The sequence below is a fragment of the Prionailurus viverrinus genome, chromosome D4 (assembly GCF_022837055.1).
Source record: "Prionailurus viverrinus isolate Anna chromosome D4, UM_Priviv_1.0, whole genome shotgun sequence".
Classification (NCBI taxonomy): domain Eukaryota; kingdom Metazoa; phylum Chordata; class Mammalia; order Carnivora; family Felidae; genus Prionailurus; species Prionailurus viverrinus.
In genome coordinates this window covers 62,136,956-62,162,306 of record NC_062573.1, presented here as the reverse complement: position 1 = coordinate 62,162,306, position 25,351 = coordinate 62,136,956, and the positions used below count along the sequence as shown (strand labels likewise).

General features: G+C 43.9%; 1 protein-coding gene across 2 annotated transcripts in view; it reads left to right on the top strand.

Annotated features, from left to right (window-relative positions):
- Positions 1 to 25,351, top strand: part of NTRK2 (neurotrophic receptor tyrosine kinase 2) — a 332,930-nt gene that overhangs the window by 111,091 nt on the left and 196,488 nt on the right. Inside the window, exon 14 of one of the 2 annotated variants that reach the window (XM_047831134.1) lies at positions 19,475 to 23,536. The exons of the other annotated variant lie outside the window; for it this stretch is intronic. Within the exon in view, the coding sequence (XP_047687090.1) occupies positions 19,475 to 19,512 (38 nt within the window). The 3' untranslated portion in view covers positions 19,513 to 23,536. Of the gene's footprint in view, positions 1 to 19,474; positions 23,537 to 25,351 lie in introns of those variants that run through there. 2 annotated transcript variants of the gene reach the window in all.

Genomic DNA, 25,351 nt, shown 5'->3' with positions numbered 1-25,351 from the left:
CTAAAATGAACCCTGGCTGTAATGTGGTTTCATCAGTGTCTTTCATCTTCAGTTATTTCTGCCATATTTCAGTTAGCCCTTTCGTTTCAAAAGTAACACTGCCCCCTTGGGATTTGGCTGGTCACGTCATGTCACATTCTGTTTATTTACTTGTTAAGTCGAGCTTTTTAGAATAAAGACTAACTTACTCGTGTTCGAGAAATGTGAGCTGCTTACCTCTTCTGCTGACCAGAATGAGTATAATATTCTGTTGGCAACTTATGAAAAGAGCTTTGATGATTGTACCGCCCAACATTCAAAACGGTGATTGAGAGATGAAAGGGCTCCTGTTCCATGACCCCGATCCCTCCAAAAGATGTGTCCCTTTGGTCATCTCATTATTTGCAGATTTTGACCAGAATACCTAGATTAAATCTTGGACTTAACTGCCTCTGCCCTAATATTTACTTACAGTTGCTTATGTCTCCATCAGTCAAAAAGAAAAAAAAAATTAAAAATAAAAAGAGCCAAATCACTGACTATTCTACTGTAGCATTCCAGGGCAAACTCAAAATCTGAGAGAGCCCATGGTGAAAACAGTCACCTTAACAAGTTTATCTCCAGAGAGTTCCCTAGGAGGTGGACACATCAGGGGTAGATAGATACCCTGAAAAGTTCCAGAGGACACATGTGGTTTCCAGTCAAAATGCCATGGACATATTTTCAAAAGTTTTCTTGACCATGGTATTTCCTCTCTATATATTGTCTGTAGAAGGATGTTTTGTTATTTATTCAGAGTAAAAGCAAGTGGAGAAATTCCTTTCTCTAATTGCATTTTACATCCCCTATGAGGATTTTACAACCCTATGAGGTAACACCCTGGAGATTAGTATCTCATATTTTAGAGAGAAAGGCTTTTTTAGAATTATATTAGAGTTTGAAAGACATTGTCTGAAATGCAACTCGAGCTTGAAAAATGTCTAGACTCTTTCAACATACGTAGCCATTGGGAACATGGTAAAACAACAAGAAATGGTTTAGGTTCAGATGGGAATTTCTTTCTTTTAAAGCTTGTCAATGAGCAGACAGACATTTGAAGGGAAGTCTCTTTACCCTATGATTCCCCAGCCTGGGAAGAGAAAGTTATTTTTACTCCCAGTTCCCTTCATGGAATGTGAAAGAGAAAATCTGATTGTTCTTTCCTCAAATGCTGCTGAATTATCCAACTGGTTTTAAGTATGAACCACAGCGGTAATTCCGTGGTGGAATATGATGAGCAGAGTTAATTATAACTGTTTAATGAGGCAGGTCCCAATTTTCAGTAGATCATGACCCTTCATACATTAAAGAAGAGAGACAGTTCACATTTTTATTCAACTGACATTTGGCGAATACACTTCCAACAAGTTTTGGAAACACTGCACTGATTCTGAAATGGATTTTGTCCCGTTCATAAAATGCTGCTAGTGAAATAAACAACAACAACGTTGTTCTTGTCATTTACTAGCTCCCTGATGTCAGTTTCAGTTTATTACAGAAACTCTCAGTAAAAAATATCATTGGATTTCTTTGAAGGTTGCTAAGTTAGTAAAAAAACCAAACAAACAAAAAAGAACAAAAAAACCCAAAACACTGGCTTTCACCATCAGCTATGAAATTCAGATGTTAATCTCCTTGCCACTTACTGCTGTCCTTGGGCAATGCTAACAATGGTACTGATAATCCCATTTTGCTGAGCAGTTGCTAGTTTGAGCCATGTGAAAGTGTCATTCTCAGACAGTGGTTAAATACAGGCATATTCCTATGGTTCAGACTAATCCACGTGCTAAGGCATCACATTAGGAGATTTGTAGATGTTGTCTCATTTGATTCTTTCAGCATAGCTTTAAAGAAGACATAATTATAACCGTTTACAGATGAGAACATCTGGCCTTACCCAGGGTTAAGAAAGTTGCTCAAGGTCACAAATGAGTAAGGTGGAGATTTAAAGTCTGTGCTGCCTTTGACCTCAGTGTTCCGTAGCCTCCCTGTAAAATAGATGTATATTATATAACTCCCCTGAGCCTCCATTTCCTCTTCTGGAAACAGGGAGAGCAGAAACATCATGGGGAAGCTTCCCATGGTAGCCATCATGTCATGCACACTTAATAGTGTGTAACAATTGTCACCATGTGCACACCACCATCAGTGTCTAACACTTTGGTCACTCAAGTGTGTGAACAGAATGTGCACAGTGAGACAATGAAGTCAGGCAGCTGGTGTGTGTGTGTGTGGGGGGGGTGTGGGTGTGATTGCCGAGAGGTCTCTTCTCTATTGACAGTCACTCTTTGCACAAACAATAGTGGTTTGAGCCTGATACTTACGCATGCGTTTCACCCACTTTGCTATTTTCAAAATGAAGGAGAAACTGGGTGAAGATACCCTATCGAGAACAGAGGTGTCTGTGACAAATTAGCTTAATTGAAAACAACTAAAAAAAAAAAAATCCCCAGTTTAGGGGCAGGGGGGGATCAAATTAGCCATGGAGAATCTAAGTGGAGGATTTTATTGATTGCCGTAGGCATGACCTAAATTGCAGAGTGTGAGTCAGAATGAAAATACTACTATTTCTGCGGTACTAATTGAGCGGCAGCATTTCTCCTATGGTGAAGTTGGGGACTGTGAGTGTGGCCACGAGAAACCCTCTCCCAGCTGCGTCCCACAGACGCTGTGCTGCCTCAGGCATGTTTGCCTGCCCTGGGCATTAGTTTCCTCACAAACATGGGTGATAATTTTATGAAATAAGGTTTAGAATTTCTTTCCCAGAAGGCATTTGATGGACAGCATATATAAGTTCATTCTGTATTTTGAGATACTTTAATGGGAAGGAATTTCTGTCTTGTTCTATTTCAGAGGGAGGGAAGAACCACTAGCCCTCCAGACATGAACATGAGAATAGGGGTCAGCAAAGCTGTGGGCCAAATCTGGTTTTGTTAATAAAGTTTTATTGGAACACAGTCATGTTCATTTGTTTGGCATTGTCCATGGCTGCTGTCCTGATAAAACATCGGAGTTGAGAGTGGTTGTTCTGGAGGGAGACCAGGTAGATGGCATGTAGTTGGGAATCTTGACCACCTAGTCCTTTACTGAAAGACTATGCTAGCCCCTGCTGTGGAACATGAGGAGGTTCCAGACAAACCTGTTGGCTCCACGCAAATGCACACTACCTTCTTTTCATGTCCAGTGATGCCAATGCAATAGGGAGGCTTGGGAGTCCTAGGTGTTGACACGTGTTATCTGTCAAAGGTCAAACAATGTCTACGTGTAGGAATGCTTTAGTCTTTTGGCAGTAGATGAGCCACATGTTTCGAGAGAAAGAGTAAGAGAGACATTGTATCTGTGAAAATACCAAATTACAGGAAAAGAGATTGCAGAGAAGTTGTCTAGAAATGAGAATGAGGCATCACCTGAAAATGGGGGCATCCTCAAACATTGCCGTTGGTGCCTTTGTTTATGGGAAGGGGAAAAGGCCAATGATGGCTCTTTAACTTCCTCTTGGAGAGAGAGTAAACAGGTCAAAAAGGCGATTCGGATTGGCGAACAAAATTACACAGCAAAAATAAATAACAACACCCCCCACACACAAGAAACCCCAACAAAACAATGCAGTACTCTTTGAGGCTGGACATAGCTGTGTTTTACTGGCCCTTGGAGATTGGACAAGCTATTTATCTTCCTCATTTTCTCACTTCTGATATAAGGATAAGACACGCTTTAAATTTGCTAATGTATACAAAGTGCCTTACACAACCAGACATGAGAAGATGTGAGTTACTCTCCTGTCTTCCCTCTTTCACACGTTGCAATTCTGGCAATGGCAAGTATCACCCAAGGAGGGGAGAAGTTCTGGGATATCAAGAGACTTGGGAGGTCTTGGAGGAAGGTTGAATATAGTGGTAAGTGGGCTGGATTCCTTTTCTCCATGTCTGGGTCTGAAACAGACATCTCCCCTTTATTGGGGATGTCTCCACGTCGCTGTGTTTGGTGACAGGCAGAGTCTCGGGATGTGGGTAGACAGAAGGACATTCTCGCAATGTCTGTGTTCCAGAAAAACATTAAAACTCCTCCCTAGTCTCACATGTGTGGCCTTTGTTTTCCTCTTAGCATTGTCATTTCAGGTCAACTGAGCAAGTGCAGGGATCTGCCCTCCCCCAACAGGATCTATGGGACGGGGTCACCGGGATTGGGGGTCGCCTACCTCTTAGCAAACTTCTGTTGGCATCTGCCTGGCCTTTGGTCTTAGGTGTTGACCTCCACTTGTGTGTCTCCACTGCTGACATTCTTGGGCCTGCTGTGGCCCTCAGCATCAAGTCCACACAGGTTGTTCTCTGTCTCCCTTTTTTCAACAGTTTGTCTTCATGCCACTGATAACCTTGGTCATTTCTGTGCCCTTTTTGGGCTCACAGGAACTTGCAGGTGTTCTTGCTCAGTGCCCTGGACTCTTGGAAAACCCAGAGGGCCCTGTGAGGCCATTTTGCATGTGGGCACAGGTCAAGCCAGGTGCCATCCCACAGCTCTCTGAGAAGAGGGGACATGTGTGATGCAGCTTCTTCCTGGAGGCCGCCCCAATTCTCAAGTCCTCAGATGTCTACGGGATTCTCTTGGTTCTCCCTAACCCTGGGGTTCGGCCTCAAGTTTGCTCAGCCATGGTGCCTCCTCCTCATGTCTGACTCCCTGAGTTATATACTCACATGGCATCTCTTCTCTGCTTGGTTCTCTTCTGGAACCCCAGAGTCTCTTTAGCTCCTTGCTCATGCAACTGAATGCCCCTTCCCTCCCTTGAGGTCACTTCCGTGACCCTTTTATAAAGGCATGGGAAAGGCTTGGCTGCTTGTCCACAGCTCTCTGGGTCTACAGGTGTGGCCGTCCTGGGGGCATTTCTGCACTGGCCATTGCAGAGCATCAGGTGCCACCCAAATGCCACAGTGGCACTTGAAAGCTGGTTCCTTTTCTTTGGTAGTAGGTAAGACTCTTTAGTTTAGAGCCTTCAACCTCTCCCTCTCCTTCTTCCTCTCTGCTGCCCTCAGAATAACAGAAATAAGCCCGAAGCCTCCTTCTGTCAGTTGTGAGTCATTTAGGATTGCATAGACTACAATACTTAACCAACCAAAATAATCACTTCAACAGAAGTTTGTTTCACACAGCAGGAATTCTGGGTCCAAGGCTTATGGTGGCTTTGTGATGCCCGCAGGGCTACTCTGGCTCTTTCCACCTTGCCTTGCTCCTGTCTTTAGCAAGTAGGCCTCCTCCTCATGTTCGTGACTCTGTGGTCTCAAGATGGCTGCATTTCCTCCAGATGTCACATCTATACTCCCAGTAGGTAGAAGGAAGAGGGCAATGAAGTTTTCTTCCAACGAGGTTCTGAGTTTTAATTCAAGAAGAAAGGACCCCACTTGCCCTGGACTTCTAGCTGTGACTCAGTGGCAAGAATTATGCCCACCCTTAGGTTCAAGGGATACTGGGAAATCATGTATACTGACTTTCCTCCCTCAAAGATAGTGGAAAGAAAGGGAAAAGGGGTTTGTGAATGGATTTTGAATACACAACCCACAAAGTCTACTAATAGAGTTAGGTGTTTCAAAGATGGTATGAATATATGATGTCATAGGATTACAATTTATCCAGCTTTTCTGGAAGTTAAAAACTCTTGTTGATTCAGATAATTAATTTACTGGGGAATTGATTCGGTAGAGTATTTGGGAATCTTCTCTGAACAAAGGAATTCCCAAATCAATTACTAGGGGAAACAAGATGGCGGGTGGGGGGCTGTGTAACAATCTTAGTTCATCATCTTAGAGAACAAACTTTCTAAGTCCTTTAGAAGAAAGCTCATGAAAACAGTTAATGAATTATATAATTTAAATTTCTTCTTTTCTTTTGGGTAAGGCTGAATTAGCCCCTACTTGTCCAGACATGCTGGCAATGTTTTATTGGCTTAATTTTGACTCCTAGATGTATATGAAAGTAATAAAAGTGTATTTCTGTAAACATATTTCATAATTTAGAGTTTTCATAAATTCATTCTGGCTTTTCTTTCTAGTATACAATAACCTATCTTCTATTGCATGTCGATCATATCCTCGTAAGAATTCTCAAACAGATATGAATATTCATTTTAAGGAAGTAGCTTAAGGTGTGAAAACGTAAAGAAGATAGGTAAAAACTGCATCAGGCAGGTGGATGCATTAATCAGAGGTCAGCAAACTACAGCCCCAGTGTAACCTGCTTTCTGTTCTTATAAATAAAGTTTTATTAGAACACATCCAGTTCATTCTTTACATATTGTATGACTGCTTTTGTGTTATAGTGGCAGAGTGAGTAGTTGTGATAGAGACCGTATGGTCTGAAAAGTTGAAAATATTTAAAGTTTAGCTCTTCACAGAAAACATTTGCCAGCCCCTGTAGAATCCGTCATAGGTGATTCCATGCTAGCTGAACTCAGGGACCGGGTTCCACTCCCCCCCCCCCCACCCCTGCTCCCTTGTGGAAATCAAGTTAGTGTTCAGGTAACACTAAAATAAAATAAAGTAAAAGATGTGGATAATTTAGCAGATGTGAACTCACAATTTCCAGATCAGAGCCATTAGGATGTCTATTTTCCTATCAAAAACAACTGGTTCCATTTCTGTCTTTGGCTTCCGCCTGTCATGGGAGAGGTTCTCACCATGTTGATGTTCGTTCCAGCTCTGAGTCTGTAGCCCACACATTGACGGGGGCCTTGAGTTTCCCCTTTGCTGTCTCTGTGCCATTGAGTGAGCTACTCAGGCCCTCAGAAACTTCTCTTCCTTGTTTCTCAGTGAGAGGGGGAGACTAACTGGGGCATGGGCCAGAGTTAGGGTCTTTGAGTTTCCTTTCTTCACTAAAGTCAGATTCAATGATGAGAAAGATCACCTCTTATCAGAACAAGAGGAATCTATTCACAGTCTCAGCTCTGAATTGTCTTTTCCATTTGGTGCATGCGTGGACCGGTGTGTCCAACAAATTAGACGTGTACATTAAACATTTACAGCTCTTTTTGAACATAAAGCAGGAGCCATTTCAAAGCTCATGAGAGCTGAGAGCTGGCATCTGCAGATAATGGAAATAGCTGATGTTTATTGAACATGTGTCATGTGCTGGACCCTCTTCCAAACACTTTAGATGGAATAGCGTATTTACTCTGAACAGAAGCCTCGAATTAAGTACTATCATAAGCTCCATTTCACAGATGAGGACACTGAGGCAGCTTGCCCAATATCACACAGTCACGGTACGTTCTAGCATCAGAGCCCACAGTGTCGACTGCTCTTCTGTTCCACCTCCCGGTGGGTATGACCATTCTCCAGCTACACTGCAATTTAAGGGGAAGAAGGGTACTAGAGAGATACGTTGTGGTTCCTAGAAATTATGGAGACCTTTGAAAATTAATACAAGAGTTTTTTCATTACCCCAAACCTACTCTGTGCCATCAAGATCATCCCCAGAGGCTCTTTTGCTCAGCCTCTTCTCCTAAGTCAGATAAAAAAAAAAAAAAAATGTAGGACAACAGTTGAGAAAATACAGGTTGGAAACTGGGTCATTTTTGTGAAATCATCCCTCTCTGCCAGTACCAATTTTGAATTCTTTCTCAGAATTAAAAAACAAACAAGCAAACAAACCATGTGGAACAATCTGTGGCAGATGGTTGTTTCGGCTCTAGGTGAGTTTTGTCATTATACTCTGGGACAGAAAACTATTGCTTTGGAAAATCATCTGTTATTTCAGTGAACTGCCAGCGAGGAACTATGGTAGCTGAGATGGCCTCGGGTGGGTTTTTTTTTTTTTTTCTTTCTTTTCCCTAGAGATTAGTACATACACATTCTCCATTGGAATCCTGTCGAATTTTCGCTGCCATGACACTGAGGATAAAAGAGAACTCTAGCAGTTCATTGGTGTGGGAGAGGTGAGATGGAATTAAGTTTGAAGCAGAAGTTAGCCCTCTTCTCCAGGTTTGTCTTCCCCTGGAAAATACAGCAATAAACAGCTAAACCATGGTGTTCATTACCAGCACAAGTCCCTAATTAATTTATTTTATGTTAATTAAGTTTATAATTATATAGTAAAACATTTACTTTCTCCCTCAAGAAATTGAATCTTCTGAAGGGGCTTTGTGACTGTAATTTAGGTGCAATTAGCCAGTTAAATTTAGTTAGGGTTTGGTTCATTCGCCTGCTGCCGAAAGATGCTAGATAGGAGGAAATGGGCAATGTCTCGGAAGCAACTCTGGGTCTAGAGGATGTGTGACAGTAGGCTCGCCCCTGGCCTCTGGGCAGCTAGTGTGGGTGTCTAGGACAATCAAGATGTGGTTTCCTAATTATCATCTCTGTACATTCCTCAGTTGTGGAACTGTGGATTTCTATAGCTATGGATGGAGGTAAAACATTTCTTTGGGGTTCTGGAATTGGAACGGACGCTATGGAATGGTTCTCAGACATTTTCTGCCATGGTTGTGAAATCCCTGGCGCTGGCCAGCATTCTGACTCAGAGTGGTATCACCAGGCACGGCCGCCATTTTGGCCTCGAAAGACATCTTGCTTGCTGGGAAGGGAGTGACCCGGCACATGACTTCCTGTGGCTCTGACATTCGTGGTCCAGCGTCCCCAGGGCTTCTCACTGAGAGGTGGCCACTATTCCAGGCATGCAAAGATGGAATTTTTGAGAAAAGTTGCCTTCTGTGAGATTTTACATCCCAGCTCCTAACAAAGAGTCTTATTTAGGCCTATCATTGAAAATACAGTTGAAGGTAATAATTTGCAGTGGTCACTGGAGCTTGTGTGCAGGATTAGAGCTCACTCCTCAGGCCTGTGAATAGAAATGTGGAAAGCATGAAGGCAGAGTTATTCTAGTGTGTAGTGGGAGAGCATCCCAGCAAACACCCCAGTGGTTGTGGTAACAAGGGTTCATCTATTTGAAAGTCCCCTTGGTGTTTGAAGCATTTATTTCTTGGTGGATAACAGAAGTCCTTGCTTTGGAAAGGAAGCTGAAGAAGTTTTTGTTCTAAAGTGCCAAGCTGGATGACACTAAGCTGCATTCAGCTAAGCTGAATTTTTTAAAATTTTTATTTATTTGTGTTTTGAGGGAGAGAGAGCCAGCAAGCGTGAGCACATGGGTGGGGAGGGGCAGAGGGAAAGAGAGAGAGGAGCTTAAGCAGGCTCTGTGCTCAGTGCAGAGCCTGACATGGGGCTCGATCCTACGAGCCTGGGATCTTGACCTGAGCCGAAATTAAGAGTCCGACACTCAACCGACTGAGTCACCTGGTCACCTCACACGAGACAATTTTTAAAAGACATTTGGTGTCATGTCATCATGATGGGAAGTGGTTAATTTCTTTGTGATTGATTAATAAATGAAACATTTACTTAAGTCAAAAACACATGACTACTTAACCCCCTTCTACCTAAATGTTTTCATCTGTAAAATAGAAGCACTAACCTCCTTTTCACTTCACAATAAGCAAATGATAGCCCCCTTCCCAAAAGAAGTGTGTGAAATATGACATATATACTTGGAAAGGTATATGGAGACTAGATTTTTACAAATAGTCATATTTCTCTTCCTTAACATTATTTAAAAAAATTTTTTTAAGTTTATTTATTTTGAGAAAGACAGAGACAGCACGAATGGGGGAAGGGCAGCTAGCGAGGGAAAGAGAGAATCTCAAGCAGGCTCTGCACTGCCAGCATAGAGCCTGATGTGGGACTCGAACCCACGATGCCATGAGATCATGACCTGAGCCAAAACCGAGAGTCAGACGTTAGCTGACTGAGCCAGCCAGGCACCCCATCTTCCTTACATTATTGAATAATATTTTAAGAAATGGTGTATCTTCATTTATGGTTGGGACTTAGATTTAATGTTCTTTGTCCCCCAAACCAAAAAGAAACAAAAAACAAACCACAGCAACACAGATGGTGGGGGCGGGGGGATTACTAGCAATCAATAAAGTTGATTGGGTTTGTAAAGGGAAAACATCATGTTCAAATCCAGAACATTTTGGATTAGAAGTCTTAACAGACTCCTGAACATATTTTTGGTAAATAATACATGTTTGATAAAACATAGAATCACCTGTAATGAGAGGGGTCATTCCAACTTAAATTTTTTTAAGTCAGTAGGCTAGTTTGGAAGTGCTAAGGCTTGGCACTTTGTCTAAATGTTAAGAGTCATAATTTGAGCAAGTGCCCTGAGTTGAGGGTCTCGTATATAGGCATCTGATAGATATCTCCTATTCTATTCAGCACAATAGGTTGGATTTATTTCATCTGTGTCTTAGCGTTGGGTAACTGCAATTCAGAGAGGTCCACTGACATGGCAAGGGTTGCACAGCTTGGGAGGGGCAGGAGTGGGATCCACACCCAGGTCTGTCTGGTTTCAGGCTGCTTCCTGATGATGAGCCAGCCAGTTCTCTTTCAGGCTCCGCTGTGGAAATGGATCCACAATTGCCAAAGAAGATAAACATGTGGGGGTCACCGTACTTATAAAAATTCTAGCTCCAGGGGTAGCGGGAAGTAAAGGTCTAGGATCTTGTCTATGTAAACGGTGGATGATAAATGGCCGTAAATATGAATAAAGAAAAAGCACCATTTTATAATCCAGGCATACCTGCTGTGCACGGGTCATTGTACTGTGTCCTTTCATCCATGTGACATTTAAAATTTTTTTCCTGCTTTCCCGTAAGGTGGTGCATCTGTCCATCACGTGTTTGAACACCTCTCACGTTTACGTAGATGATGATTTCTGTTTTAAACTAGGAATGTGTGCAGGGTTACGGGGTAAATAGCCTTTCCCTTTTAATCACTATGACTTAGCAGAGAACTTCCTGGAAGTTTTGGAAAGCATTTCTGAAAATAATGTCAGATGTTTGGGTACAGTAAATTTTCATTAAAAAGAAAAACAACCACCAGAATACATTGTTTTCCCAGTGTCTTAGTTCTGGTTGATTCTTGGCATGGTTGCTATAATTCTTAACCAAGCTGTTATATTTAGTATGCCATATATGCCATGCATGCTTTATTTAAAAAAGAAAATAAACTGTGAAATCTGGTGTGTGTAAAAATGCACTCTCTTTAAAACCCAGAGTTCTCTCCGTGTGGAAATTGTACCCGAACCAAAGGATGCGGAAGGGACTTGGAGGAGAAAGAATCTTGCTCGTCTTTCAGGAAGGGGTGTTGCCAGGTAGAACCACGGAGGTTGGCTCATGGCCAGCTGCCGTAAGATGCTGCCGAGGTGTTAGTAAGGATGGTGAGCTTGGGTGGCATGACAGCATGGACTTGTTCCAAAATGAGCTCTTCGAGTAAAGAAAAAGTGTCACTAGCAGCAGAGGCTTCTGGAACATGGGGTTAACTTACGTCAAGTCAGGAGCTCTGCTGGCTGCCTCAGTCTGAATGCATCCAAGGCTGTGTCTTAAGGATTGACTTTGCACTTCTCCAGCTTCTTATTGAGAATACACTTTCCATTTTACTGAGGGCTTTCGAGATGGGTTACCTGCGACTTACAAGAGGTGTGCAGGGCCACTGACCGTGGCACCAGATCCTGAGGGGTCCGCCTGATGAGGAAGCATTTTTGGACTGTGAATCCTGTTCTCGGTGGTGTAAATGGTCTGGTACTCTTTGAATATTTGTTTTTTAGTGTTTATTTATTTTGGAGACAGAGAGAGACTGAGCGCGAGCAGGGAAGGGGCAGAGAGAGAGGGAGACACAGACTCTGAAACAGGCTCCAGGCTCTGAGCTGCCAGCACAGAAGAACCTGACGCGGGGCTCAAACCCCCAAACCGTGAGATCATGAACTGAGCGGAAGTCAGATGCTTAACCAACTGAGCCACCCAGGAGCCCCCTGGCTGGTACTCTTTCAGACTGATGAACGGTTCCAGGATATTCCCTTATAACCCTTGCTAGGGTGAGGGCTAACCTTTGGGGTTAGAGTTGGATACGCTTTTGCAGGGTCCAATCTGGGATTTTAAGTTGAGTTTCACAGAGAAGTGTCAAGTAACGTCCCAGGTAGTCTGGCCAAGGGCAGGATGACTCTTCTTTCCAACCCAAAACTCCCCCTCTTGGAAAAGAGGCATGTGTTAGGTCTTGTTCTAGCAAGGTAACTTTGAGATGATGGAAGTCATTCTGCTAATGTTGCTTTGGGGAAAAGGCACCAGAGAAAAAGGGCATGTCTGGGTGAAGGACCTCCTTCCTGCCCCATGATGTGTTTGTCTGAGTTTGGGCACATCCACTTCTCTGGATAAAAGGCTGAGGCCAGATAGATATCTGTCAAGCTTCCTGTGTGTGGGAAGCAGATCCGTGACCTGGGAGCAGGACCCTGGGCAGTGGGAGGTAATGTCATTGCGTGGGGGCAGGGGACAGCGAGGAGGAAGTGATGTAGCAGCAACACAGGGGAGAGGAAACCATCACGGGGCTGGGGAGTGACCCCATGAGCCAGACTCCTTGAAAAGCAAGAGTTGTGTTCTCAGAACGTGGACCTGGCGGCTTCACCTCGTCTGTGCCAGATCCTAGGAAGGCAGCCTACCTTCAGAGAAGTCCACCACCAGACAGAACAGAGTCTTGCTCTTTTTCCTGCTCTGGGGCAGATTTGGGTAACTCATATTTTTGTAGTCAGTTCACAGAGATGATCAGTCCCACCTATCTTTGTTTTGCATTCTGGAATACTTGGTGGTTAGGGGAGGTTTCATTATCATGGGCCCTTAGCTCATTTAAATGGAGATGAGATTTACAAGGTACCTCTGTTCAAGAGAAGACAATTTGTTTGATCCTCTCTCTGCTTAATTGGAACCATTAGTGGATCTGACCTCCAGACTTTGCAACCATAGGCAGAGACGATGCACACAGAAGCCCCCGTCCCCCACTGCTGCTTTCTTCAAGCATCCTGACCGTGAGCCATCTTCAAAGTTTGTTTCTGAAGTTGTGCTTGGAGGGCCCAATGAAAAAAATGGTGCTCCAGGACAGATTTAATGTTTACTGACTCTCTTCCTTTGTGGATCAGCTTAAACTTGGACCTGGACTCCGAATCCTCTTCTGTGGCTTTAGGATATCTCTTGCCACTCTCCAGTAATTACGGTCACCCCCTTACACGCTTGAGGTCTCCCACATGCGTTGACAACAACTACTGTTTCTTGAACTCGTTCTCCTCTTTCTGCCCTTCTCCTTTGCATCCCCGGCTTTCTTCTTCGGCACCACCGTCATCATCATTGTCAGGCAGGCGATGGCCGACCCACGGCGCTTTGTTTCCTCTTGCTTGTTTTATGCCTAATTTACTTTCCTAGAAGTGTATACCTGGTCGGTGTGCCGTGGTTTAAAGCCACACTTCAGTTGAGCCAGGCAACTCCCACTGTGTATGTGTGATGTTGCAGGTTTGACGTTGTTGTAGGTTAACTGAGTAATAGTTTTTATGCCGTTTGTCTTTTATTTGGGTGTGGCAGGTTCTAGTGCTCTGGCTTTTCGTGCACTAGGAAGAATCACTGACTACAGTATTTTGGCAAAAACAAATCTAGACACAAGCCTCGATTGGCAGCTGTGAGTGCATGGCCTTCTGGAATGAAATTTATAATGCCATCCCTATGTGCCCTGAATGTTTGAGTCACTGGCAAGGCTCTCTGGTCTCAGAATTGTGGAACAGTGTCTTTTTTTTTTTTTTCAACGTTTATTTATTTTTGGGACATAGAGAGACAGAGCATGAATGGGGGAGGGGCAGAGAGAGAGGGAGACACAGAATCGGAAACAGGCTCCAGGCTCCGAGCCATCAGCCCAGAGCCTGACGCGGGGCTCGAACTCACGGACCGCGAGATCATGACCTGGCTGAAGTCGGACGCTTAACCGACTGCGCCACCCAGGCGCCCCTGGAACAGTGTCTTTAAGAAGATGTCACTTCATGTAACAAAGAGCTACCCTATGAATTTTGCATTGTATACATACTGAAGTAAGGCAGAAGGCTAGACACGCCCCGCAGGCGAACAATAGATTGATTTGGGTGTTTCAGTGTGGTTGTAGTGAAAGCCTTCATCTCAGTGCCCCTGAAACCACAAACTCCCATCTTTTTTTTTTTTTTTTCTACTCCACTTGTAGAATTTTTAAGAGACGCCACAGATGGAGCATGGCATCAGTGTGTGGACGTGCTCCCCATCCTGTGTGAAGTCCCTGACGTGGTAGTAGTTGAACCCTTGGACACTTGTCATCCGGCCCTGCCGATCAGACCACGTCCTCCTTAGAATCATTAAATTTTAATTGTGCAATAGCTTTGGCTTTCCTTACACGTTCGAGCTTTGCCAAGAACTTTGTGTTTCCTGCTTCGGTTTTCAGCTAAATTATGTAAAGTCAAACCAGAACTTTAAAAAGCTTTGCTGACCATCCTCAGCCATTTAATTTTAGTTGTTCTTCTTTAGCTAACAAATGACAACAGTTGTCTTTGTCCAACGCCCACAGTGGTTTTGATCATCACAGGAATTTGAATAAACTAAGTCTGGCACCTTTTCCCCAGGAGCTTAAAATGCTTCAGGAGGTACTCACTGGGTGACCGCGTTTCTCACTGTAACCTTCAATATGCTTGTGAGCAAATATGTGATTTTATGCAGGATTTGCTTAACCCAGTTACCAGTGAGAAACAGTAGTTCTTACCTCGTTTTGTACACTCTCCTCTCCTCCATTTTGGTTCTGTTACCGAGTACATCAAAGGTCTTCAGTAGAACTCGAAGTTTAGACATCACTATTCCGAATCCCAAAATTGTGTTCAGCCCTTGGTATTGCACAAGGCGTTGTTGGCACAGAAGGTGGATAGACATTCTCTCTTTGCCCTCGTGTGGCCTGCACTCTGGGATACAGGAAAGTAGACAGAAAAGGGGTACAAGTTTAAAAAGATACAAAAGAAGGCCATGTGAATGAATGGAATAGAATATCCTAGAGGTTGAGAAGCTGGTCAATTAAACACTCACAGAAGTGGCTTGGACCTTGCATGGACCTTTAAGCCTGGTCAAAGCTTCAACAAGAAGAGCATGCTTGGTAGAACAGGATCTTAGGGCGAGAGGGCATGTGGACAAAATACATCCTTGGGAAGGGAAAGGGGTGTCCGAAGGATGATGAAGCAACTTCCGGAATGAGCATGGAGAAGAAAGCACCAAGACGGGGCTGACATGTTGGGAAATTTCCACTACAGGTGCAGAGGATGCCATTTTATTTATTTATTTATTTATTTAATTTTTTTTTAATGTTTATTTCTGAGACAGAGGGAGACAGAGGATGAGTGGGGGAGGGGCACAGAGAGAGGGGGACACAGAATCTGAAACAGGCTCCAGGCTCCGAGTTGTCAGCACAGAGCCCGACGCGGGGCTCGAACTCACGGACCGTGAGGTCATGACCTGAGCCGAAGTCGGATGCTCAACCAATTGAGCCACCCAGGCGCCCCCAGAGGATGCCATTTTAAAAGAGAGACCAATGGCCCAGAGATTCTGAGTTTAGATTTTGACTGTTTGATTCTATTTTTGGGTGACCTTGGACACATCACATTGGCCATGAGAGTTGAGTGAGTCACCTATAAAATAAAAAAAGGCAAATGGCAAGGGACAGTTGGTGCAACCACAAACAGATGTTAAATGCTCCACAAATGTCAAATTAGGATGATCGGCATTTAAGCCCCGGTGCTGAAATGAAGCAGGATTGCACCCAGCCCAAGTCTACCTTTATGACGAAAAGCTGTTTGCACCCACCGTTTTCAAGGCACCCAGTGTTATGAGAACATAGGAGTTTATTCTTTGATTTTACCGAGTAGACATTTTCCAGAAGGCTCAGGAGGCATTTGCTTTGCTCTCCGATGAAGGGGGGTTGCTACCCTGGCACCCTGGCCACCATACGGTCTCCAAAGTGGCACCATGCCACGCGGATGCCCAAGTTGGCAGTTCCCTACTTGAATTTTCCAAATGAGATAAGATTTGCTTTTTTAGACAAACAGCTGCATCTTTCTTTCATTCCCTCTGCTTCCTTTCCACTCAGCAGTTTTCCTTTTTGCTCCAGATAAATTGCTGCTAATTTAAATGGGCTGCAGATCCTTGCCATTTTATGGCTGATTGCTTCTGAGTTATAGGAGGGAAATGTGTGCGCGTTTGAATGTAAATAAATCTAAATGGATCGGAAGCCAGTGGTAAAGAAAGCACAGTGCTTCACTGACCTTCAGCTCCCCACCCCAGTCCATCCCTTTGAAGAGGTCAAAGAAATCAGCAAATAGCAGAGGCTGACTTTTAGGGCACATCCGGGGTTTTTTCTCTGCTTTCAACTTTACACCACATTACTGACAGCACCTGCTTTATCCTTGTTCTTATTTAGATCAGCCAGTGCAAGCAGCGGCAGCAAAGTTTCTCTGAAGTTTTTTTGATAAAGGAGCTGTTCTCACGATAACTACCATGCACCATCGGAATGCTGCAAATCCTTCAGAATGTCACATTGTCAAAATATCTATATTTCAGGCTCAGAAGCTAGACAGCTCGTTTGGCTGCTAAACCCGCAAGATGTTCAGCCATTTGTTGTGGTCTAAAAACTTTCCCCCTCACTAAGAGAAAATAATTATCTATTGTTTTATATCATTTTGTGGCCCCTTTCTTAGGTTTCTTGGAACATGAGTGGGCAGAAGTCTTGAGATCCTGGTGGGTAAATTGGGGAGCTGATTGAATTTTACTATCAAGCCCTTAGAAATAGGAAGCACTGGATACATTTCCTTATAAAAGAGTCAAGTCTTTAAATCAAACTCGTTTTTCAATATATGGTGGCGTATCTTTAGTGTATCAACAGTGTGTGAAGATCAAGTGTATCCGAGAGGAGGCGGACTTGCCTTCCTTGAGGTGGGGGTGGGGAGAGGTAGTAACAGTTTGAATATAGACCTGCACATGGCTTATCATTGCGACAGACTGGCTTTTCCTTACACGGAAGACACTGCCTGTGTTATTCTGGTGGCTTTATTCCCTTCATTGCATGGGTAAGTGTGGAGCTGAGGTATGGTTCTGTGAGAAGGACACATCATGAAAGGCAAAGCAGAAGGACATTGAGGAGGGACACATGACATCAGTTTAAATAGGGGCAAATCCACTTGCAGCCTGAATGAATGACAGTCCAAAAGAGCTTGCATCTAGCAAAGCACATTGTTTCCCAACTGTAATAAAGAGCTTGACTGTGTCTGGGGGAAGGAACATGGCAAATAGAAGCAAAGGCCCCTCGGTGGCTCAGTGGGTTGAGTGTCCAGTTTGGGCTCAGGTCATGATCTCGCGGTTCATGGTTCATGAGTTTGAGTCCCCGATCAGGCTTGTTGCTGTCAGCACAGAGCTGCTTCAGATCCTCTGTCCCCCTCTCTCTGCCCCTCCCCCGCTTGTGCTCTCCCCCCCCCAAAATAAATATATATATTAAAAAAAAACAAAAGCAAAGGAAGAGTGGTGTGGGTCCTGCTGTAAACTCTTGGACATGGGTAAACTCTTAAGAGTTCCTATTCCATGAACCCATTGGAAATAATAATAATAATAATAATAACAGTTTATTCTGTTATTATTATTATTATATTATATGTATATAAAAAGCTTTTCAAAACCAAATGTACAGAGAAAGTAGCATGTTGAGTCAACAAACCTTTTGGTTTGGGGATTATGTCTTCTATTTGTATCACCAAGTTCCTTCTGTTTTTATTGGCAAACTTGATATCCTAATATTAATCCTATTGTTTTAGCGGGAAGGAATTTGAGACCCACCCTCTTCGAAGGGGAAGGTGTTTGGTTAATTTGGTGCACTTGTCCTGTGTGCATTACGGTGCACTCTTAAACTAGTGTGGCTCATGTTTGCCTGGAGGCTGAACTTATGGAAGGAGACTAGAGTCCGAAATGAAGGCATCTTAATCAGCACTACCATGGGCTTCCTAAATTCTCAGTGCTTTGTGAGTGATTAAATCCATAAACAATGTTTGGCGTCTGCACTGAGAGCTTTTCCTGAGACTTGGAAGGGCAGGAGAGAGAAGCGCCATGGAAATTAAGCTCTGTAGACTCTTTTAGGGTTGTTGTAAATGATGATGCAGATTGGTGGCGGTAATTACAGCTCTGGAGGCAGATGACACCAGCACTTGGCAGATCAGACACCAGGGTGAGGAAGATCCAGAGTCTGGAGGGTTGGGTTTAGAAGTGCCTTCCAAAGCTGAACTTGAAAACGTCTTGGGGGTTTCTACAGTACCATCATCTATTTTGCCACTTAGGGATCTGATGAAGATTCGTGCAGACTACACACAGAATTGTATGTAATGAATCTCCCCTGTTCTTGCTGGGTGTTCCTGGTCAAGTAGGAGGGATCTTGTCCTCTCTGCAGTGACACAATACAGTGGCTGCAGAATCAGAGCTTCTGGGTTGGAGTCTGTTTTCCATCACACACTTGTTGGGCCTCAAGCAAGCTGCTTTCCTCCCAGGGCCTCAGTTTTCTCATCAATAAAGTGAAGGTGTTAATAGAACCCACCTCATAGGGTTATTATGAACTTAAAAGGGCTAATGTGGACAAAGAGCTTAGAAGAACACCTGATACCAAGCGGATTAGCTGTTATTTATTGTGCAAGCTATTTACTCATTCTTTTTTCATCTGTGGGGCAATTAAGTATTTGAGGTCAAGGAACTCCATTTTCTTTATTTTTGTATCATCTTCTGTGGTGTCTACTATTTGGTCAGTGCTCAATAAATGTTTGCAAGATTAATTATTATATATTATATATTTTATATATAATATATGATATATATACTATATGTCTTATATATGCAATATATATACACATGTAATATACCACATGTTGTATGCTGTATATCATATGCTATATAATAGATATTCCATCTATCTATGTCTGCATGTCATGTATATGGTATGATCTATTGAATTTAGGCAATTAATTTTTTATATTAAGATTCCTGAAAAAGAATATAAACCTTTGTGTGGCCCAGTATTTCACACTAAAACTAGCCAGTTCTTTGATCTGGTGGCTGAGTAATTAAACAAGATATTTTGGAAATAATTTGGAGAAAGTAAGTGGGGAAAGAAAATCAGGATTTGGGTAGATATTTGTTGTTGAGTTTTATTTTTTTCCCCTATACATTAAAATTCTCCAGGGGTCATCTATATTGTACACAGATTTTTCCTCCTTAAATTAAGATGTTAACATCTTACACCATTGTGGGTGGGAACTGTGTGCAGAAATCTTTTGCATATCTTTCCTGTGTTTTCTGTAAGTTTAAAACTAAGTGGCTTGATAATGAGATGCACACTTTCTCCCAATTTCTGTTCTGTTATCATATGTTACTTTATGTTTTAAAGCATATTCCATGTTGTGTCTTGATTTTGATTATTTATTATGTTCTTTTAAAAGTGATTATACTCGTATGTTAATTTTCATTGACTTTTGTTTTGAGCATGACTTATGTTTTATTTTGTGTTTCTTTTAGGTTTTGTTTTGTTTCATAAGATCCCACTGGATGGGTAGCTGAAATAAAGGAAAAGACAGAGAAGGGGGCGGTTGGTGCTTGTTGGTTGATGCTGCCTTGTAAGCTGGACTCTTGGGACGGGCATTGGCTTCTCCCGGGAGGTGCCGCGTAGCTGGGGTTTTCTGGTAGACATGCGTGGTGTTTGCAGGAGGTACCACACGAAGCCTGCAGATGTTGTGAGCTGTGTTTGGGGAGCACCATTGCAAAGGCAGCTCACAGGCAGCTAAGCAAACACTCAAGAAAACATCTTAAATTCATGCTTCTCTTTTGTTCTTACAATTGTTCAAATACAAAACTGAAATGGAATTCCATTGGATCATGCATCTCTTCTGAAAGGTGTGCTGGTTTGACCATACCGGAAATGTATTGATTTTTATTGTTTCTGTTGATTAAAGGTGAACTGCAAAGTTAAAAACAAAAAAATCTAAATTTAGGGACAGGTATAAGAACACACTAAACAGCCTAATCTCCATCTAACACGTAGGTTAGCATCGTTTTCTGTTGACGTTTCATGAGAACTGAATTCAGAAAGTTTCACTTTTCCGTCTACAGCGCAGTGGACTAAAAGAGTTGAGGGCATCGCTGTGGGGACCTGGTGACCCCACTGAGAGGTTCTTCCCTTCACTGGCAATAAAAGTCCAGAGTCATGCAATCAACGCTAATGATTTTTGTAAAGTTTATTAGCAGGCAGAAAAAAAAATAAAAAGCAGCTCTGCGGTAGGGGGCTATAGATTTAGGTTAGGCATAGTCAGTTTCAGGATAACTGAAAGAGTGAAATAGACACAGATGGTGCGTATGTCCTTTTATTCGCCCCCTGCGATCCACCTGCTTTTTAGAAGTTTCCTAGTGAGAAGGCCGCAGTATCTCATGCTGTTCCCATGACAGAACTACAGCTTTTCTACTCTGAAAAGGTCTGCGGGCAGAATGGCTGGCCTGCTGGGAGCAGGAGACCATATTCTAAGAAGGATAGTCCCCTACTACATCCTACACTACTGCTGGTTTTCATGGGCAGGAAGGCTCTTCCTGACCCCAGCAGCACAGAGGTAATGAGAATGTGGTTTATCATGTCCAGCCTCATTGCTGAGAGGGTAGCCTTGGAGATATAGAATCCTGTGCCCCAGCCTTAGTCCTAGCACGGACACCTGTGTCACTCATCTGGCCATTGCAGTGACCTTTGGTCCGTATCTGCCAGGTAGCATCCCTGTCCTGCGGCCAACTTTGGCTGCCCTTGCCCCATCTCACCTCACACTTTTCTTCTTAGGGGGACTCGGGAGCCAGGCCTGGACCATTTTGCTTAAAAATACAATCAGCTCTGACTGTTAAGGCATGCTCATAGATGCCATGGCTGGATTGGAAACTTATTGACGTTTGACAAAACAAAATCTTTCTTTGGAAATAGTTACTCAAGTTTTGCAGTTCAGCTTTAAGGATTTATAGATTTTTAACTAGTCCAACATGTTTGGAAACACTGTTTTGCATCCTGTGTAACCAAGGCGTTAATCTTAATAAACCAGGATCCATTTAGGCACCAACTGATATAAAAAGATGATCCATGATGAATATTTTATACTGTTATCTTTTACATTAGCCACTAAATATGTTATTGCTTGGCACAGACATTTCACAGAGTCCTATGGATTACAGCATTTAACCATGCCTGAAAGAGGGGCAGTTTCTTCAAAACATACACAGGCTGCTTGTTCTCAAAAGTTTTCTTTCCAAAGACACATCTGAGCGGGAGAGCAGCTGGCCCTTGGTGGGGGTAGGGGGACCTGAATAGTCTCTGAATTCCCATTTTCTTGCTCGCTGCTGAATGACAGTTCCTGTCACTACTTAGATTTTGATCTTTCCCAAAGTTGTTGATTTGCAAAAAGGCCAGCTAATTGCAGAAATCACGAACCCTGCAAGAAAAAGGAAACTCACACTGAGAGTCGAGCAGTACACCAAGCATTCTTAAATATCGGCCATTCGGTGCAAGCTTTATTTATTTATTTTTTCAAAAAACCTTCTCTATTTGATTCTGTGGAACCAGAAAAAGGCAATGAATTGTTTAAGGACTATTTTGTGCATTGCCCAGACTGAAAGGGAAAAAAGAAAAGAATATTTGTCCTCAAAAGCTAGAAGATTTCCAGGGTAGATTTTTGTTTTAAAATGTAGAGAAGTGGACAGATAAGGCAATTTAATATATCAAAGAGCAGTTGACATCTCCTAGGGAACGATGAAAACAGCAGGCTATTAGAAAATTGTTTCATATGGTTCTTGTGTTCCTGGTTTTCATTTTTCTTTAATCCCCGAAGACCACAGCCAGTGACATATCTTCTCATTTCTATACTCTAGACCAACCCTCTTTCATCCTTTGCTTTTTTATGTCTCCTACAAGAAATCTTTTTACAGCTTCCTAATGACACGTATCATGTATTTTTTCAGCATTAGAAAAGGACAAGAGGCATTTTTGTTGAAATCGAGTCTGTTGCCTCCCGCCCCCACAAGGACCTGGCGTTTCAGCGCCAGGCAGGTACCCTTCGTAAAGGGCACTTGCTGGGTGAGCAGACACCCATCCCTGCAGAGAGGCGGCGGTCACCCAGCCTCAGCCGACTCCTGCTGACCGGGGAATGTGGCCCCAGGCTCCCCAGTCTTCTGATTCTTTAAGAGAAACTTGAAGTCTGTATTTTTTTTTTATGTGAAATGTCCCTATTTTTAAAAAGTTGGCTCAGTTATTTTTAAAACATTATGTAGGCCAACAAAACAACTGTGGGCTGCCCGTTTGTTACTTTCGTCTTAAAGCGACATCATTGTTCTCTCACTGTTTCCTACTACCTTTCCTTTGCAAACGCACTTCTTGGCATCGCCACTGAGAGCTTTCCCATCATTGAGGTTAGCACCCCAGTGATCCCCGGCATGTCACTTACCTGTGGGGCTCTCCTGCCACTTCCACCAGCTAGGGCCTTGGCTCTGTAACCCTGCCTGGGACTCTCTTACGGCACTGTTTTCCCTCCATCCCGATTGGCCCCGCCTCTGCGTGGCCAGAGACAACCTAGCAAGCCCTTCCTCCTGTTTTATCTGACATCGCCTACTGTCACCAGTGTGACAGTCCATGTCACCAGTGTGACTCCATGTCGCCTGGCCCACTTGGGGGTAATTGGGTTCAGGTGGGAAAGTACACAGCCCCGTTCATGGGTCCTTAACGTACCCGTGTGGCCAATGGTAAACGGAAAACAGGTGTGCCACCTCAAGAGGTGTGGCTCAGGGTCCGTACTTTGAATGGCGTCCCCCTGGGAGCCTGTAAGGCAGCTGGGACAGACTAAGAAACTACTCCCACTGGCATCCCCGATGACCCTGGTTTGAGGCCAAGGAAGGTGAATTTCCTCAGAGGAAAAAATGAATCCTCACATACTTCAGAGACCATCGATTCTGGGGTTTTCACTCCTGGTCTTCCAGTCCAGACCCATTTCATTTTTGACCCATTGAGTGTCTCTCCAAAAGTAGGGGGCACAGACGAGAAGGACACAGTCCCAGCTCCACCCCGAATCTCAGAGCACCTTGGGGGTTGGCCTGAAGGTCACACAGAGTGGTTAGGGCTCCAGGTTCTGCCTCCCGCAGGGCAGAGGCCATGGTTACCAGTCTGAGGAGCAAACGGCTCAAGGCCAACAGGCAGGAAGTCAGCTCAGGGCCCCGTGCGAGGGCGAGCGTGAGGGAGGCGCACCTGCTTTGTCTCTCCTTTGTCTGGTCTCGTGATCTGCTTAAAACCCCTGACTTCTCTGTCCCTCTAGCAATCCAAACTGACTCCATGACAGGAGGGCTTGGTTTTATTTGCTTTCTTGGTTGCTTCGCACACGCTTTTTATGTTCATTGCAAAATGGGAACAAACACGAACGGGGCCTGAAGTAACTTCTCTCGTGCCACCGCGGAGCGGGATGAGGCACTCTTGCACTGTTAGGCTTTCTGCCTAGAACTTCTCCTTGGTTTTCGTCCAGTCCCCTCACCCGGCAGTAGATGTTCATTTTGTCTTGCATTGTCCAGACCAGGTGCAGAGGCGGGGCGGGGTTGGGGGGGGGGGGGGTCACTGGAAAGACGGGACTCTGTGTCATGCAAGGCCTTCACCGGGCGGCTGCGTCGGGCCACGTGGGCTGTGCCCTTCCTGTCAGGCCAGGGTCAGTGAGGCCCCCTGGGCCCCTGCAGACTGGACTCCAAGGAAACCGGAACGGAGGCCACCGTTTGATTAAGTGTATCTGCTGTGCTCACACACCTACGGTGCCCACCGGCCACGTCAGATCTACTCAAGGGCCCCTGGGAGGGCTAAGGACTCTCCCGGACAGGGCAAGAATATCACTTTCTGTGGGGTGCTGCCAGACGGAATTAAGTGAACAGAACTCCCAACCCAGAGAGTGACACGAAAACAGTTGTCACAGAAGGCGGCTTTCCACTCCAGTTGGCCCATTTCCTCGTTTCGGTCATCAGGGACAAGGGACCCTCCCGGCCATCTGATTCTGACAGGGAGATCACTCTGGTTTTAATTCAGGCTAATGCTGCAGTAGGGCCTTGGGATGGTCATTAGCGGACACCCAAGATGGGTTGCTACTGGCTGTGTCTGAATCCTTAGTTTTCACGGAAAAAAAAAAATGCAGGAAAAGGAAAAGAGCGGAGATTTTCGCCCCCTTTATTTTAAGACAGTCTATTTATGAGTGGAGCGTAATCAAATATAAAAGAGCAAGATTCTGTTCAGGATGTATAGGTATATCAAAGCGTCACGTTGTATCCTTTAAATACCTTACAATTTCACTTGTTAATTATACCCCAATACGGTTAAAAAGAAAATAAAAGGGAAAAATAACAAGACATTCCAGAGAGAGAAAAATCCTCGGGTTTCATTCACTTCCTGTTCACATCCACTTGCTGTATTGCTGTAATCCATAGGCAGTCTGTGAATCATCAGCATGCCCCGTTTTTCCCCATAATGTTCCAGGTTTTAAAGTCATTTTTTCACGTTTCCTGTAAATAATGGATAATCATTTTTATTTTATTTTTAAGTGCTGTTTTAACAATGTGGATAGACCATAAATGTACTTGCTGAATTCATTCATTTTTTTTAACAAGCCAATAAAGTTTTATAATTCATCTCCATGTGTCTTGCATTCTGTGTAGGGCCTTACATACCTCTCCCTTCCTCAAACACATACCGTCACCCCGTGTGGCATTGGCAACGTTCAAGGCTAAAGGTGTCCGAAGAAAGAGTGTGAGAAACGTCACTCAGAGTTTTGGGGGAGTCCCAGACCCACTAATAAAATCCTGGAATACATCTCCTGTCCCTCAAAAGGGACTTTTAAAATTCCCATCAATGTGAATTATACATTTACTGTGTACTGATTCTTACATTGGATATGTTTTCATTGGCTAAGAGGCAATCCTCGAAAACAAACAAAGTTCAAGGGAATGAGAGAAGGAAAAAAACAACCTACATTCTGTGGGAAAGCCCTTTGGTATTTTAAGAACTTGGAATGGCCCAGGTCCCAGCAAGGGGACACACTCAGTGCTCTGTCCCTCCATTCTCGGTGACTTTGTAGCCAGATGAATACGATGGCTTGTGCCTTCATGGAGGCAACAGAGAGGAAGCCAAGTGCACAGAGAGGTACAACGCCATCCAACCACAGCTGTGAGCGCGGTGGCCACAGCTCACAGTCCTCTTGCCTCCATCCCCTGGATCGTCTCTTTTTCACATTTCCCTTTTAGGATAGGACCGAAAGGGAAGGTCTGTAGGACCCCAGCTCGGATTCGTTTGAGTCTGCTTTCACCTTCTGGTGACCTTTAATGGGTTTTGCTGTGCACTGAAGACTTGGGGAC